The 18,432-nt window shown below is 43.7% G+C and overlaps 1 protein-coding gene across 1 annotated transcript in view; it reads left to right on the plus strand.

The window, feature by feature from the left end:
* The first annotated feature begins 3,463 nt into the window (after window positions 1-3,463).
* Window positions 3,464-18,432, plus strand: part of OCIAD2 (OCIA domain containing 2) — a 126,005-nt gene continuing 111,036 nt past the window's right edge. Inside the window, exon 1 of the mRNA XM_069631687.1 lies at window positions 3,464-3,630. Within this exon, the coding sequence (XP_069487788.1) occupies window positions 3,568-3,630 (63 nt within the window). The 5' untranslated portion in view covers window positions 3,464-3,567. The remainder of the gene's footprint in view (window positions 3,631-18,432) is intronic.

Genomic DNA, 18,432 nt, shown 5'->3' on the forward strand with positions numbered 1-18,432 from the left:
ATGCACACAGCTCCCACCCGGTCACTCTCTGGCCGGCCTCTCTTGGCCCTCTTCCTGCTCCCACCTGTGAGACTAAAAACCTTGGGGTCATCTTCGACTCCACACTCTCCTTCTCTCCTCACATCTCCCACGTCTCTAAGAAGTCACACTACCAGCTGCACCTCCTCAGAGGTATTCTTCCTTTCCTCTCCTTCCCCAGAAGTTCACTGTCCCCAGAGCTCTGGTTGTCTCTATGCTGGACTAGTGCAACCGCTTCTTTCTAAATCTGCCTGCCTCTACTCTCCGTCCTCTGCAACTCATCCAAAACAGGACTACGAGACTTGTCCTTGGCCTCAAGCCCGGGGATCGTATCTCTCCAGGACTGAAATCTCTGCACTGGCCCCCAGTGGCGGCGAGGATTAAGTTCAAAACCCTCTGCATTGTCCATAAGGCCTTCTGGGGCCTGGGGCCTCAATGCCTTCAACTCTGTATCTTCTTTCTCGAGCTCTTTGCTCATCCGCCTCCAACTCCCTCAGGGTCAGTCGCTTCTCCAAGCAACGAGTTGATGGTAGATCTCTTTCTTCTGCTGGGGCATCCCTCTGGAACAGCCTCCCTGCCTCTCTGAAACTTGAGGAGAACCATCTCTGGTTCCGGAAGCACCACAAGACCTTCCTCTTTGCTTCTGCTTTCTCTCTTCTGCTCCCCTGCGGATCTGCTGGTTGAAACTGAAACTGCACTGAATTACCTGGCTAACCTCTGATCTCGGGCCCAGGTCCCCTCCCCGCCAGTTGCAACCCTTGTACTCCGGCAATGTTGCTGTATCCCTACAGCCCCCTCACCAGCACTTGACACCAGATGTCTGCCCTTACTCTGGCACTTGCCACCAGCTGGCCGTACTTCTTTTTTATTGTCCCTATTTATATATCTTTATTTATTTTTTAGTGTTATCCTTGTACTGCACTGCCCACTCCCCTTCCCCTCGCACTTTTCCCCCTCATCCCCTCGCCTGCACTTGCGCGATCTCAATGTCACCTGGCCTATTAAGATCGCTGTCTCTGTCTTCCCTCTGTTCGTCCTCCCTTGCCTGGTCGCGCCTTGAAACACTTGTGTAAAGTGCTTTATAAATGCCATATCATATCATATCCACACTCCTAACCACGCAGCTATCCACTGTGCTGCAGACGCTGATGTTGCACGCTGCCGCTGGCGCTATTGCATAATGTTTTCACATTTCTCAAAATCTACAAACATATATCTTAAAAATGTTTAAGTAAATGATTTACAGAGAAAGGAAGAATGGCTTTAAAAGGGTCATGATGGGGAATTTATAAACAGTCTAAATGCTACATCCAGTCCTCCATCTCCCATTCTCCATTCTCAGAGGCTGTTCACCCCAAAGGAGAATGAAGAGTAGTTTTCCCCACCACAAAAATTGTAAATAATGCCCAGGGCATTCATCTTTGTGATTCCCTTCTTTCTTACTTCTACATGTTCACCCGCCTGGGTAGAGCACGGACGTAACGAGGCGCCCTTTCTTGAAAAATGACTTCTACATGGAACATATGGCCAGGCACGGCTCCTGGTTGTTCTTCCAGTGTTACTCATATACAACCAGTACGAACAATGGTTAAAATGTAAAGCTGCACGTGAAACCGGGCACCACAGTGAATAGACGAGTTTCTCCTTCACAGAAACTGGTCCCGTGAGCCAACGCACATGGCAAATACAATTATCATTGTGCATTTACATTGTATGTGCATTAATCTCAACATATTGAACATGTGTGCATTTATGGTTGCCTATAGTGGTAGTGTCTGTTTTAATTGCATACTATGGGCCTCATTACGGGTGCGGCGGTAACCCTCCCGGTGCTACCAGCGTGTTGCCGCCAGATCCATAATATTTTACCGGCACCTGACTTCCCGGTGCCACCGGCTCATTACGAGCCCGGCGGCCTGGGAAGTTAGATGCCGGCAAATTGTAAGTCCCCATTCCCATAGAGTCCTAAGGGACTCTGTGAGTGGAGACACGGAAGCACCGGCACCGTTAACAACGGTGCCGGTGCTTCCGTGACCCGTCTGCCTACTGTGGCCGCTGCGCCCGGCAGGGTCAGACCTGTTGGGCACAGTGGCCATGGCAGGCCGACTCAGAGTTTGCTGGTCTGGAAACAAGGGTGCCAGTGATCTTACCGGCACGCTTGTTTCCGGACCGGCAAACTCCTAATGAGGCCCTATGTGTTATTTATAAGAGGGGTATAAAAACCAGCGTTGGGTTATTCATCCTGACCCCCTTTAGAGTGCAGAGCTATGAGGGGAGCCACCACGAGAGACCAGCAGGAGAATGGAACTCTCTGACCTTCCTCTTGGCAGGAAAATGGCCTGCAGAGGACAGGGCAAGGGCTGGCACCAGGGGACCCTCACATCAGAGCCACTGGCTTTCAGCAGCCAGACTCGAGGATAACAATGCAGGCATCCGCCTCAGACACAGAGGGGCTGCATTAAAGCCTTACAAAATGCCTTTGCTTGTGTGTTGCCCTTAGCAACCGCTGCCCTTCATTGCCTTACTATGCTACCCTCCCACACTGGACACACAATTACAGTATGTTTATTCCCATGTGGAAAAGCCCTGGGTGCCCGCAGGTTATGTGCTGGGGTGTTTGGGAACAGCAGAGTTCTTTAAAGTGGTAAAATAGCTCAGTGGGTTAAGCAGTGGCTGCGGCAATGTGTGTGAAAGCCCTAATCAGGGTTGGTGCCTGCAGGTTATGTGCTGGGATTTGACAACAGCAGGGGTTTGTTACATAGGTGAGATAGCTCAGTGAGTTTAGTGCTTTCTGCAGCGATGTGTGCAGGATCGACAGGTCTCAGGTTCAGATCCTGACACGGACAACTGAGCTTTTTAATTTTCCAATGCCAATAAATGATTACTGGCTACGGTTGGGATGTGAATATGTGCTGCGTACAGCACTTAAGAAGTTCCCTAACATTATATACTCCAATCAGCAGCTTTGTAAGAAGCAAGTCAGGTGCCTGACTTTCCACTTTCCAGCTACAGTAATTTCATATTGGGCTATTGCTCTATTCCCCTTCCTTCTCATTCTCTTGCACACCTGCGCCCCTTATCACATCCTCCTTTAAAACGTTGCACCCCCCTCCTTGCACCCTCGTACCTATAAAAGCAAAATGCAAATAACTTCAGTAAACGCCAAAACTATTGGCATTGCCAATGCTTGCTTATCATGTTTCCCTGACAGCACTGCAGCACTGGCCATCTACAAAATATTCACCTCTCTTCTATACCCTCTAAGACAGCGAAATCTCCCAATCGCAGAAGGAAAGTGAGTTGAGTTAAATCTACTCGATCACGCTTAACAAAAAGCTTAAATTCCAACACTTCATAAGAATCTGTTTCTGAAATGTGGGTGTTGCTCTTGCAAGGTGAATCATTCAACAGCCAATCATCATCCACTTTAAACACTGGAGCAAAAGGCAAAGGCTCTGATAACACACAGACGTAGCCCTCTGCAGACGGGTAGTCGTTCCCTTTCCTCTCAATTGAAACAGCCAACAATATTATAAACACTCTGCAGTAATGGCGGCTGACCCTACGCAGGAACAAGAGAAGCAGTCTCCTCCCACAGAACAAACCAAGCCCGTAAGTTGAGAACTGCTTCTTTCACAGGGGGCAAACTTTGAGGAGACAGGCAGAATGTGTGTGTGTGTGGAGAGATCGTGAGTCTGCAAAGAATGAGACTCACTGCACGCCCGTGGGACCCCATGTGAACATTATTGATTCGATTAACGAAGCAAGGTCATTCGTTACATTTACTCCTTCGGTGCTTGCAGCGCTTCCCTGCACGTTTTCAATGTATACTTCCTCTGTGCCTGCTTTTAATCTGCAAGGTCTTCACCTGCGCGAGTTTTTTGTAGGCGGCTTGTTGAATTCCTTTCCCCTTTCACTGCCAGGCGTATCTGGCACTTCTGTGGTCTGGGGTTTCCATCTTTTCCCAACTGTGTATTTAAGTCTTCTAGTGCAGCGCACCCTTGCTTCACAGAGCTAAGTTTGCATTCAACAAATATCCAAACTTCAAAGTAAAAAAAAAAGTAGTTTATTAGCGCTGAGCATACTTTTACCAAGCTTTGCTTTCCATTGGCACAACCACTTGCAAATATAATATCCTTTGTTGATCGAGAATACATGTGTGGGTCGTGTTGTGTTTTGCTTCTTTTACACACTGGAATACTTTGATTCTCGCAGGCATTAGTACATTTTGCCGAATAAAGGGTGAGGATGTCTGGCTTCCTGAATCAGATCAGAAAAATATGCATAGATTTGCACAAGGGGCGGTATTCCAAACCAATGCCAAAGTCCAGTGGCGTAGCACAGAATGTGCCCCACCCTCCCTGCAAGCCATGCTGAGGGTCGGGCCAATACCTCTCCCACCCCCGTGTCGGCAACAGATCACTCGTTGTGGTTGCGACACACTCCGGGCCAGCGTAGACTAACATGCTGAAATATATATAAATATGCGTTTTAATGCATTATACAGCACACTTTCTGGGGAAAATTGGCTAATAAGCCAGAGCGTTTGCAATTGTTTTGTAGGGTAACACCAATCCAAAAATCAAATACATGTAAGTCACCAACAGGACACAGGAACATTAATTTTTTAATGAATGTAATGTTTGGCTATTAAAAATGCCATGCCACAATGAAAACATGTTCAACTGGCTGCACAATGTAGACCACTCTAGACACATAATAAACATATCACAGTAAAATATGCCATGCCACATTAAGACACACCTAGACTGGTTTCACCAAATGCCAACCAAAGCAATAACACTTATGGTTATTTTGTCACAATGCCCAGAAAAATATACAATGCCACAGTAAGAAACGGCTAGACTGGCTGCACCAAAATGCCAGTCTAGCCAGATAATTACACTTAACCCGGACTGCTCTTTATTTATTTGGGTATTTATATTAGCGCTCCTAACCCTGGGGTATCTGGGTGCATTCTTGTTATCAATGGTTACATAGCAGATTGATATAATGGAAATTACATGAGATGACAAGCATTACAATTACCGAGCAATACATATATCAATACAGTGGACACTGTAGGTACAAGCAGTACAATAGTGATGTAAGGCAACATTTTGAAGGATTTAGCACTCTTGTGGAAAAGCCATGTTTTCAGTTTTTTCCTAAATGACCAGTAGGAGGGTTCTGCTCTTAGAGTTAGGGGCATGGAGTTCCAGATTTTTGCAGCTTGGACTGGGAAGCTGAAATCTCCATATTTTTGTAGTTTGAACCTCAGTAAATTTGGGAGGTGGGTATGGTTGGACCGAGTAGGTCTTTGGCTGATATGTTTGACACATTTGTTGGTTAGATATTTTGGTGCTACTTTGGATAGGTACTTGTGAGTTAGGGAGAGTGTTTTAAACACAATCCTGTGCTGTACTGGGAGCCAGTAGGCATTGCGTCTGGCCGCTGCGATGTGATTCATTTTTGGTATGTTGAGAGCCACTCTCAACACATTGTTCTGTAGGACTTAGGTTTTCGCCTGTTAGTTCTGAGATATAGGGTGTTACAATAATCCAGTCTGGATACTATGAGGGCTCTGGCCAGGGTGGTACAGCTGTCGGAAGACAGGAAGGGTCTACAGGCATTAATGAGTTTTGAGGTGTAGGCCGTTGCCGAGGCAGTCGCATTAGCTTGTTTAGTTAGCTTGAGGGCTGAGTCTAAGTAAACGCCTAACGTTTTGGCTTCTTTGGAGACCTTAATGTTGATGTTTTCGATGTTGAATGATTTAAACTGGTTGTCTAATTTTTTTAGTTGATTCTGTGAGCTGATGAGAAGTAGCTCAGTTCTGTCATCATTAAGACAAAGGCCATGGATAGCCACCCATGCCTGTATGGTTTGGTACGTTTCGTTCAGTTTCTTAGAATCTACGTCATAGGAGCCTGTGGTGGGAATGAGAATTTGAGTGTCATCTGCGTAGTTAGTGTAGGTGACACCCAAATTGTCCACGTGGTCGAATAGTGGCTTCATAAAGATATTGTATAAAGTGGGGGACACGGAGGAGTCTTGTGGGACACCACAGTCGACTGGGGCCGGCTCAACAGAAGCGGAAGGTTAGAAGACCCTCATAGTCCTGTTGGAGAAGAAGGATTGGATCTATTTGGATGATTTGTTGGAGAAATGCTTTATGGTCGACCAAGTCAAAGGCCGCCGATAGGTCTAGCAAGAGTAGGAGAGCTAAGTTACTATTATCTTTAATTTCGTCCATTTGCACTTTAAGGTCTAGCAAGGCTGATTCAGTCCCGTGTTCTGTTCTGAAGCCTGATTGACGAAGACCTAGAAGATTTTTTGATTCTAGATAATTTTGTATTTGCAGATAGGCTCCCCCGTCCAATTTATTTTAGTAAGAATGGAACACTGGTAATGGGTCGATAGTTCATGGGAATGTTGGGGTCCAGTGTTGTTTTATTTAGTAGGGGGAGGACCCAAGCATCTTTAAGGTTAGTTGGGACAGTATTTGTTTCGGACAAGGTGCTCATTAGAGACGTGATGAAAGGATGTCTTCTACCGCGTCTTTGATAACTGAGGCTGGGAAGGTGTCACCTTGGCATTTGGGGTGATCTGATTTTGATGGCCTTCAGTTGGTTTGTTGAATGGAGTGTTTGGTGGTAGGCTCAGTTTTTTTGCTTCAATTTTTGTTTGAAGGAGTTTAATTTTGTCCAGTAGGGCATTCTGAATATTGGTACACCAGGTTGCATTTTTAGTACAGGTTTCTTGAGGTGTCAGAGGTGATTCTAGTTCGCGGAGGATGGCGAACAGTTCTTTGGTGCCAGAGTTGGCGTTCCGAATTCTTTCATTGTAGTCAGAGCTTTTGGTTAGTAAGATGGCTGTTTTGTCATTATTGGAGGCAGCGGAGAATTCATCTTTATTGAGGTCCATTGGGTTTCTTTTCCAATGCATTTCAGCTGCTCTCTTTTCACTGCGCAGTGTTTTGAGGCTGGTAGTGTACCACGTGTTTAGGTGTGCAAGCGGTTTGGCTTTGCGCACTTTGAGTGGGGCTACTTTATCTATGGCTTGTAGAAAGGTGTGGTTATACAGTTCTACCAAGCCAGTGGGTCGGAGCACATAGTTTCACAAATGGCAAGTTAAAAAGTCAATCCACAGTAAGAAATTACTAGACTGAATGCACCAAAATGCCAATCTAGCCTCTAATAACACATATCATGCCTACTTATCCTGAACAAGGATAACCATTACAATTTAGCACACAACTGTCGCCCACCCACCCACACACCCCTTCACTCTCCCACCCCTACCCCAACTACCAAAATCAACTCCTATCAAAGTCACAGTGATTTCAAAAAGAAACCATTGAGACCAACAAGGGGCGTGGAGAAACATGGCTGCCTAACATACGGCTCCCGCCTCCCCCAGCAGCTAAGAGATGATACAGTGCTGAATCAATCATGCCGGGCGCTATAACCGGGCCGAGAAAAATGCAGCAGAAGGGGTGCTGAGCACCTACACGAGGAATCGATATTGACATTTTATTTGTATCACGCTCGTACACATGTGTTTCAGAGCGTGAAGTCAGGAGGGTGTGGAAGCATCAAGATACACCGACCCGCCCAATCTGTACTTATAAAGGATTTTCCGGCCAGGAAGAAGGCTAAAGAACGAGATGGCAAAAGGACAAGTAAACAATCTCATGGCACGGCCGTGTTTGACCATTAGCCACAGTTAGTAGCCAAACGTGGTAAGGTTAAAAGGAAAATCCCCAAAAGTGGGCAAAAGTCACTGCTGCCACCAGCTTATCCTTTTAGGACACCTAGAGGAACCAAAAATCCTCTGAGTGTTAGTCTAGGGCAAAGCAAAAATTCACCCCATTGTACTGCAGTGTAAGCTGCATCGTACAATGATAAAAAGTTACCACAAGTGATACAAAAGTAACCAAAAGTAGTAACACAGTAACACGACTAAGGGAAATAGGGTTTCATAGTACTGACAACGTAAAGGACATATCCGTTTCGGCATAATATATGAGCAAAGCTTAAGGCTTCGCTGCACTGTGAAAAGTACAGACATCACTAATAACATCATATATGCCGACAATCACTATAGGTATTTGAACATATTTAGACCATGTTACGCTTCAGCATACGTGATTTTAGCATTTTAGAATAGTTCATAACAATGAGTACATTGTGAAAAATAGTCAAAAGCTTCACATGCATCATATCACTACATGTGAAGCTTTCATTTGTAGTAGATTCGTAAAAGACGATATCTGAATAGTAAGTATAAATGAGTTAGAGATAGTGGAGATCCACTACCCCCAGTAGTTGTACCCACCATCTCGGGGAAAGATTAAAGGGAGTAGGAGAGTTAAAAGGCAATAGAAGACCAATTGAATCCCACACCAGGGGCAGAAGCTGGGTACAGCAGCATCATGGCGAGAAGCTTAGAGTCCAGCAAAGAGGCAGCACTGGCTGTCCAAGGTCAGGGTCTGCGATTGAACTACCATCTATAAACCGGAAGACATCTGGATCCATGTGCAGTAATTCTACTGTAGCCGCTGGTTAGTGGAGAGCAGATGTCATCAGTGAAGTCAACAGCGATGTCACCTGATCATTAACTACTGAAGGTTTTTCATTACATTTCAAGGGTTTTGTAATTCCATGGATTTTTTTTCCACTGTATATTTTAGTATAAATAACAAAGGATGATGCCTCAAGGAACAAAGATGTACATTAAATCACTTCATTTTTGGGCTCCAGGCAGAGCAAGAAAGAGGAAGGGTCAGTGTGGACCAGTTAAGTCATAGTAAAATACATGTCCTTTATTTAGAAAAATACATATTTTGTAAAAACAATTCTAAAGGATAATGTATAGCCCTACATTTACTTTCAAGCCAATCACATTTTTTAAAAATAATTTAGTCCATATGCCGAAAAACATTTGCTCAATGTGATTTGTGGTCATCACTTGAATTGATTATACTTTGAACCTCGCCTAATGGTTAAAGTTTATAAAAGATTGCTTATGGTTGCGTAGTTTAAAGTTTCCACACTCTTTCTAAAAAGCAATCCTTGTACTGGATTGTTTATAAGCAAACTAGTGATATGATGCACCAACTCTTCAATTAGTTTTTAAATATGCATTTTTGCACATGTCTAATCCAGAATTTGAGCGAAGAATGAACTGCTTCACAAATCACATTGAGCAATTCACATTGAGCAATTATTTAGGCAATGCATAGTGAGATTACATTATTTGCCAAGGATCACACACTTTGGTTAAGCAGCGTGCTGCAAGCCCCTTGTTTCATGGCTAGTCTCATGGTGACTGTTGTGATACATCACACAACCCCAACTAACCGCACTTAAGCAGCACGGCAAAGGGAAATAAATGACTGACTATGAGACTAGTATATGCCCAGGTACATTTGCCCTCATAGCAAAAATCAAAAGCTGCCACTCATGAATATATATATATGCACAGTAACTGCACATACATATTAAAGTGAAATATAGAAATTTAGTTCAATTGACCTTCCCCTTAGAAGAAAGTCTGCAAGACAAAATAGTATTGGACTATAAAATGTAACGAACACCAGAAAAATAACCTGAGAGAAGAAATGTTGAAATAAATATGCTGACAATATATAAAAGGTGCTCACCTTTTAAACCCAGCAATCTGTAGTGAAATATTCCCTGGAAAACAAAATCCCAAAAAGAGACAAGTACTTGTGGGGAAGCGCATGCACTGTAAACATGTAAACCTGAGTAAAATCCTGGTAGCCAAATACTCGAGCAAGCTTGCCAACCTCAAAAAAATGAAGGGGTTGTCTCTGCCCATTGAAAAAAGTTACGCTGTCCACCCACATGTGCTGTTAAATGCAGCCGCAATCAGGGAAAAATAACTGCACCAATGTCCAGGATTGCAACCTCTCTTGCCACATCCTTGGAAAATACTCCTGACTTACCCATTCATCATTTTCCCCCTCCTCACTCCCATGCCTGGCTTTCAACAATAATCTGCTTTACAGAGATAACTTGAAACGTGCACATACCATAGTGTCAATCAAATATACAAATCTTCATAGAACTTTGCTAGGTAAAAAAGTGTACAATAGTGGCATTATTCCTTTCTTGACTGGGAGACTTCAAATATCAGAATGCATTTCAGCAAAAGGCAAAAATAATGGTCTCTCAAAGAGCACTGAGAACATAGAAGATCTTTAAACTATATTGGGGCATATTATTCTAGTTTGCCGCACACTTACAAGCTGGATTTGTAATTCTCCATGTATTCGGAGCTCCTTACCCAGAGTTAGAAGCTCTTGTCATGTGGGCCTCATGGCAGCTTGACCTTAGAGTGCAATACTTTCAAGGACTGACAGTAGCACGGTTTATAAAAGAAAATGCGGGTGCCTTGTGGTTTTTTTAGTGTGTTGTGAGATATTTAAAACTAATAAAACACACAGCATCTAGGACTGTGGACTGTCTTCCATCTGTGCAGTAACCAGGATCGACCCTGCTTAGCTTCAAAACAAGGAAGGGACAAGCCCCCTCAGGCCATATTGCTCTCAGGGGTCTTGTAACTTGAGCTCATGTATTAGGCAACATGGTCTGAAGGGGCCGGCCCCTTCCTTGCTTTGAAGTTAAGCAGGGTCGGTCCCAGTTACTGCATGCATGGGAGTCCCGGATGCCTATCATTTCACTGCCAGTGATTTTTTCACCCCGACGTAGCTTTAAACAAATATTCGTTGTTCACTTTTTTCCATAACCGTGGCTATAGGCTACAAATACCCTTGGTTATTATTTTGTAGTCCTTATACCCACAGTTATCGGCAACAACAGAAGAGAAAATAATTTCCTGCCCTCTCAGTCCCTCACCAAGTGCTCCCCACATCTGTGCCTGCACCCCCCACTCCACTGATGGTCTCCTCACCTCCTCCGCCCTCACCTATTCCCCATCTCAGCACTTGCATTTTCTGTGACGCAGTTTGCTATGAAATGATGGCTATTCTGTCTGATAGCCGAGGATACAGAAAAGCTTTGTGTTGCAAACTTAGTCCCTAAACATCCTCCAACGTTTAACTTTAACTTGGTGTCCTATTAACTCCCCGCCACCTCTAACCTAAAGGTATTTCCCTATTTTTCTCTGCTGGAAAGGCATTTTCCTGCTTTTTCGTTTTTGGATAACCTAGGTTATAGCCGCAGCTATCTGCCACATTGAGAAAAAAAGAATGTGGCAGCTATTTCACTTATAACACCTGGTTTCTTGGCAATTTACTCGAGATATAGCTATCTGTTTTGGAGAAGGTGGCACTCCCTTCTCCCTCAAATATTTTAACAACTAATAACCTCAAACCTCAAAAGGGCCTACAGTCAATGCATGATTTGCTCCTAAAATCATGGCATCTGCTCACTGTAAGGCAGTTATTTTAAATGGCTTGAATGTAATCACTTCTAACGACTTAATTGTCTGAAGTTAAGCCACAGTGAGAATGCACACTTTGTTTAAGCAGTGAACCTGAGATGTGAATCCCCTATGCAAATTGGGCATTTGAACAATTCCTTCCACTTGGTAGTGGTACAAATATTTACATTTCGGCTTTCGAGCACTACAGTAGTACTTCCTAAAGCGTTTACTCGAAAATTTCACAAATCCCATGCAATGCAAACTGACAATATGCAAATGCTTATAGAAACATGTTAAGCCAAAACAATATATTGTGCATTTATCATCATCAATGAACGTAGAGCGACCGCGATACGCACCGATCAATCAATGGGAAAGGCCCACGGCATACTAAAGGACCAAACGCAATACGACCAAAGACAGTAAACATAGCAAACTAAGACAGAAAGACTAGAACGAATCATCAAGAGGACCAGGACCTAACTATGACCTTCCCGAACAGCCCTTAGAACAAAACATAGAGAGGGAAGGGAAGCACTGCATCACGGGCCCAATGCAATGGGTGAGAAACAGAATATTTCATCACTACACACGGTCCACCAATACAAAGCAGGAAGCACAATGCCCCACCACACAAAACTACAACTAAACATCAGTCCCAAGGACGTTCATCCCAGGGAAATCAAAGAACCAGTCAGGACAGAAGGATACGGACGTTTAAATACACACGCTCACCAAGACGGATCCACTAGGGCAACACTTCAACACGACCCCGACCCTGAACCACTCAAAGCCTTAAAGGCATGGTCTAGTAAAAAATGTTATTGTCCCTACGGGTCGGCAATGTTTTTTTAAGCCTAAGTGGCTCGATTTTAGAAAACTTTCCTATGGACCTTACCCGAGTTTTCGTCCATTAAACGCACGCGAAAACAAGCACCAGGGCGCCGCCATTTTCTGATAATCCTATCACTTGCCGCATCGCCCTGGCTGACCTGCTTCTGCGGCACTAAATCAATTCCCCCGCCCCTGAGCCTAACATTATCCAAACATTCATATTCCCCGCCTCTCTCCGTGACGTTACTGTGCTGCGTAGGCAAACACGCCCAGTCGTCTTCTACGCGACTCCACACAGAACCCGGAAACCAACACAGACCATCTCACAACACAGCGCGCCACAATTCGGAATATGAGACTGTACTTTAAAATCAAACAGCAACACGGTACATTTGGTAAAGTACATTTATTTTACATTAAATGTTTAGAGAATATTCAGCAATTGCCATATGAACTCCGAAAGCCATTTATTTTCTTTTATCTGTATCCGCCATGGTACACAGGGTGTTGCTTTTCGTTAAAAGAAGCACTTTGGAAGCACGGTGAACCGCAAGGCTGTTCCATCAACTAGGCACCAGTCCATCGTAAAGGTTAATATGTTGCTTCTAGCCACTAGTACAGCGCAAGGGCATGTGGGCCCTTGGCGATCGTCCCATAAAATTGTCAGTGTGCTCCAGTTGTTCACACAAAGCTGCAGGTGTCTACTGTAAAAGCCATCTGCTGGTGTCTCAAACCGATGGCAGTAGCAGAAGGAGAGCAAATACCTGTTATGAAAACAAAAAAATTATAATTAGTCTCGCCAGCCGATCTTCATTAATATTACTTATTTTATTTATTACAGCCGATCAGAAACTATTTGCTTGCAAGGATAGTTCAATGGAGTATGTTCGGCTCTAAAATAAATGCGAAAAGTAACGAAATAAATCGAGGCCAACACACAATGATAAATGACAATTAGTCTACATGCGTGAGGAATGATATGATATGGCATTTGTAACGCGCCTATACTCAAGTGTTTCTAGGCGCGACGAGGCAGGTGGGGAACAAGGGCAGACAGACAACGATCCTACTAGGCCAGGTGTTTTTCTGATCGCGCATGGGGAAGGGGGGAGGGTGGGTAAAAGTGCTGTACATGGTTAGTTGAATACAAATTAAATAATAGGGCCAGCTGGTGGCAAGTGCAAGGTAAATGCTGGGAGAAGGGGCTGAAGGATACAGAGATAGTCCCGTAGTGCAGGTAGGCAGTGCAGGGAAAAGTGGCTGGGCCAAGGACCGAGATCGGTGAGACCAGTGGACCTGCATGCCCATGTGCCCACTACGAACACGTTTTCCTTGCTTTTCCTAGCTCTTCATTCATTCATTTATTCATGCATCCATTCATTAAATCTTCATTCCGGTATAAAAGCGTGTAAAGATTTACTTACATTATATTTGAAATTTCCATTGTGTCTCTACGTAATGCAGTCTGTAAAACGGACCGTGCTCTTGACAACGATTTTTCAATAGACCCTTATACTTCCAGTGCGACTTGTGGGCCTCATCTGGGCGCGATCTGAAAATCAAAGCCGCTGTCCTTCGCATTCTTTATTTGCAACATCACGTAGTATAGGCATCTGTGAGAACTTGAAGTTTAGAATCCGTCTATGTAGTGCGCCTCAATGTGCAAATGCGAACTGGCTTCTCTCCCAAATGCCACGGCCCGCTTGGCTGGCGCGTTCTAAGTGCCCCAATTTTGTCCCCGTTGTCTGCAAGCTTTGCAGCCCAAATTGAGACATTTAATTTTTGGCGGAAGGTCAGGGAAAGTATAAAGTACCACAAGAGTTGAGTTAAAAGTGAGATTTATTGTTTGTTTGTTTTATTATTTGCAATACGCAAGCCTCCCCTCCGTTAACAGTGCGTAGCATTTACATTTACATGAGATGAGACATGAGAAAAATATATACATACACATATATGAGGTGAATAGAGAGAATTCAAAGATGACACCCAGCTTCTTCGCCACCCATGATGGTGAAGGTAGGGGTTAGGGTTACAGGTGACACTGTACAATAACATTTATTTATAAAAAGACAATCGTATTGCAATTATTTAAACCGGGATTTGTACTTCACAACCAGCTGTGCTTCGGGTGGGCATGGCACAGTCGCAATGTTCGGTGGCAATGGACCACTGTTCTGCACAGAAACGTCCAAAATTCCATATCTGTGCTTCTTTAACACAGCAACAATAAGGCCTTTCACAAAGTCGAACTGCATTTCATCATAGACTGGTTTGATCACCCATTGCTTACTTTGTTTTGAAAACACCTTAGTGTAGCCAGGCATCCTTACTTTACCCCTAGTCCTAGATTGTTCACGTCTGACATTGCTGTTATGGGCCAAGACCGCTAGTAGAGTGCAATGTTTCATGCCCCGAAAGGTAAAATGCAAGCGCTTTGGCCTGTACTTTAGGCACATATTGTGGAACACCTCCAAATCTCCTGTGTGACAGAATTCTGTCAGTCCTCTCAAATCTCTTCATAGAGTTTTGTCGAAAACAATCTTCTCAATGGCTTTGTGTGTCGGTGAAGATGGAATCAACCACTTCTTCTTCCGTGCCTCCTCTGGGGACAAAGGGCCATGTTCACATTGGTGGAAATGTTGATTTGCTGTCCAGCGGTGAACGTTGGTACAGTGGTGCATCAGTGACCGCCATTTTTCAAGTAGTATTTCCACTGACCCTTCACAAGTTTTTGAGCTCCTCCAAAGATGGTTGGTGATAGAATGGGACCACTGCAAAATACTTTCAAACCCTTTTTTTTTCCCTGCAGCTGAGATTTTCTTATTGATTGATTTAGCAAGATGCCATACGTCAAATTGATGTTTAATATGTGGGAACTGCTCTCTCATTGTCTTGGCAATTGAAACGTGTCTGTCCGTGGCTATGAGGTCGATGTGCATTCCCCTTGATTGTAGATATTCCACTGATTTTATAAATCCTAGTTTCTCAATGGCCACTGACGATGTACATTGTGTTACCTGCACGACCACCGAACTCACAATTTTCTTACTATCCATGTCCTGAAAGTGGTAGGTGCAGTACTTGGCAGAAAATCCAGGGCTGTCGCACTGTCCATCGCCGGCCAGCCTGAATCGTTTGCCTTCGAATGTACTTGCTAGAGACAATTGTTCAATTTTCCAAGCATCATTAATGCCTGGAAACAGATAATCACGTTGGTATATGTAGTACAGCGCTTTAGAAATGAAATGGAGTCCCACAAACTGAAAGAAAGCCTATAACTTTCTAAAACTGGAGCCACTAAAAAGTGATGCAGCTGCACACAGTAGATTGTCTGCTGGCAGTTTCCCCAGCATCGGTTGTGCAGACCATAAGAACCTATGATTTAATCTACAGGCGGCATTTATTTTGACGTTACTGCCTTTTATTTGACGAGTCACATTAATCAATGGCTTCCCACATACTTTCCCTCTAATGGAATGCACACATTTCAGCATACTTATAATTTCCATCAAACAACTGTCGAATACAATGTATTTGCTCTCTTTCATTAGACTGTCATCCTGCGTCAACGTTGTTTCGGCCTGTGACGTTGTGGAGATTTCAACACATTGGAAAGTAATATCGCTGATATCAAGTTCTGATGCGTCTATGGATGCTGCGGCTGGTTCATTCTCTGTCATTTCGACATCTATTACTTCAACATTGATGGGAGAACACAACAATGTCGACAGGTTTTTGGTGGCAAACTTTTGGCGGGTGTAGATTGTGTGAATTGATCTGCAACTACTTCAGAGCTATCTTCAATACATTCAATAACATCTTCTTGTGGTGGTGCGGTCGCACTGTAGCTATGGTCCAATGCAACTTTGCTGTAGTCTCCAAACACAGTTAATTCATGTTCTGGCCATTGGACATGAGCATCTCGAGCCTGAACACGCCTCGCCTCAATGAATAGTTCCTCCATAGTGTACACGGTCTGGCAAGCAACATCTCTCATTCGCTTCACTGTCTGTGTATGTATAGTTCTGACCCCCACGGGTAACTGGAGGAGAGATTGGAAAAGGGATGTTCAGTTTAAACACAAGATAAAGTGTAGTCCAATTGACTGGAAAAAAACATAAAATAGTCCCCAGCACAAACATTTTTTTAAAGTTATGAACTGTTTGTAACTAACCTTTTTTTGGTTTTTTTTCTTTGCAACTTTTTTGACTCGACCTTCAACATCTGCACGCTGTAGCTCCGATTCGTTTCCGCATGTCCTCCCTTCCTCTTGCGCTGCAACGACTATATTTTCTGTATCAGCATAGACAGCACGGAATGAGGCTCCATCGTCTCCCTGAAACATAGTACTTTCATTACTATGTATCAAAATATTGTTAGCATAAAACACACGTGAGGACGAACACACGGGTACATCTCAATAGCCAAACACGATTTAAACATTGTGGGCAACAATCAAACGACAAGTATTTGACCAGTGATCTATTTCGATGGAGCTGTCAGTATCCATACCTCTGGCTCTGCATGGACTGCCATGAATGGTTGTATTGGAGAGGAGGCATCCGCATCTCCCTGAAACACAGTACTTGGATTAGTATGGTTTTCAATATTGGAAACACAACACAAACTTGGGATCGACGGCACAGGTACATATAAAGAGATAACCACATGCCTTGTCCAAAAGAATCAAGGAAAATCTAAATATGATCACATTTCATCGACTTATTTCTCCGATTTATTTACATCTGCATCATCTAAATTGGATGTTGTGATTGTAGTGGAAGCTTCGTCGTCTCCCTGAAACACAGCACTTGCGTTAATAGGGAAGAAAGTATAGCAAATGGAATCACGTTATATGATCATGCATGATGGAGCGGTCAGTATCCATACCTCGTGCTGCTGAAGAATATCTATGGATGTTGCAAATGTAGTGCGCACTTCCGAAAGCTGTTGCGCCGATTCGTATACGCATGGTCCCGATTCCACTTCCCCTGGAATTACTTGAATGTCAGGCTCTGCATCAAGTGCAGGGGTTGACGCTCCATCAGCTGCCTGAAACATAGTACTTGCATTAGTGAGGATTACAATAGTGAAAACATAACACACACCTGGGGTCGACAGCACAGGTACATATCAACAGCTAACCACGAATGAAACATTGTGTAGAACAATCAAACGACAAGGATTCCAGCTCTGATGATGACGCTCGATGGAGCTGTCAGTATCCATACCTCCTGCTGGTGAAAAACATCTAGAAATGTTGTAGATGTGGCGGACGCTTCAGCATCTCCCTGAAAGACAGTACTTGCATTAGTATGGATAACACTAATTATAACTGAAAACAAACACCAGTGGACGATAACTAAGGTGTATATCAATTGGAAAGCACTAACCAAACATTCGGTAAAATAATTACACAATAAAATAAAACTATTACTTGACATGCATAAAACAAGTCTGTAGCGGATTAGCCTAGTAAGATTACCTGATACGCGCTAGAAGTGGTTGATAACTGCGACTACGTCAAGGATGTAGAATGTTCTTGCTTCAGATTCAAGGGATAGTCAAGAAGTTGTAAAGGTAAATTAATGATTGATAATGAAATGCCAATATTAAAAATAGCCATGTAAGGCGACAGAATACTTGAAAAATGCTCAATACAGCACAGTTCTCTGTTCCCATATATATACATTGCGTTTGTGGGTTATGAAATCGAAAAAGAATATATTGATAAATGTCATTATTCAAAAAACTATACACTCATATCAATATCGAAATTATTACAAGGGATAGAACACCTACAATATCAATTAATCCGTTCGGATACCTACACACTACCGCAAGGCCTAAAGCTAAATCCGGACACTTGACTCACCGGTGGCGGAATGTGGACGAATAGAGTGGGAATAGCGTTTTTGAGCAATTTCCGTGTCGTTCGCCGTTTATTCTTCTTTGTTACCCAAGATGTTGTGTACATGTCCAAGGAAAAGTGCCGGCTGCAGATGCGGTATCGATCACCCCTCTTGTCCTGTAAGACTTGTTGGACTCTACTTTCCAGCTCATCCAGTGGATATCCGCAATGTCTGACCCATTCTCTTATTCGATCAACAGTTTTCGGGAATACATGCATTGTAGTGCCTTCAGATTTCGCATGGGTCTTCGAAGGGC

The sequence above is a fragment of the Ambystoma mexicanum genome, chromosome 6q (assembly GCF_040938575.1).
Source record: "Ambystoma mexicanum isolate Mex_15411 chromosome 6q, UKY_AmexF1_1, whole genome shotgun sequence".
Classification (NCBI taxonomy): domain Eukaryota; kingdom Metazoa; phylum Chordata; class Amphibia; order Caudata; family Ambystomatidae; genus Ambystoma; species Ambystoma mexicanum.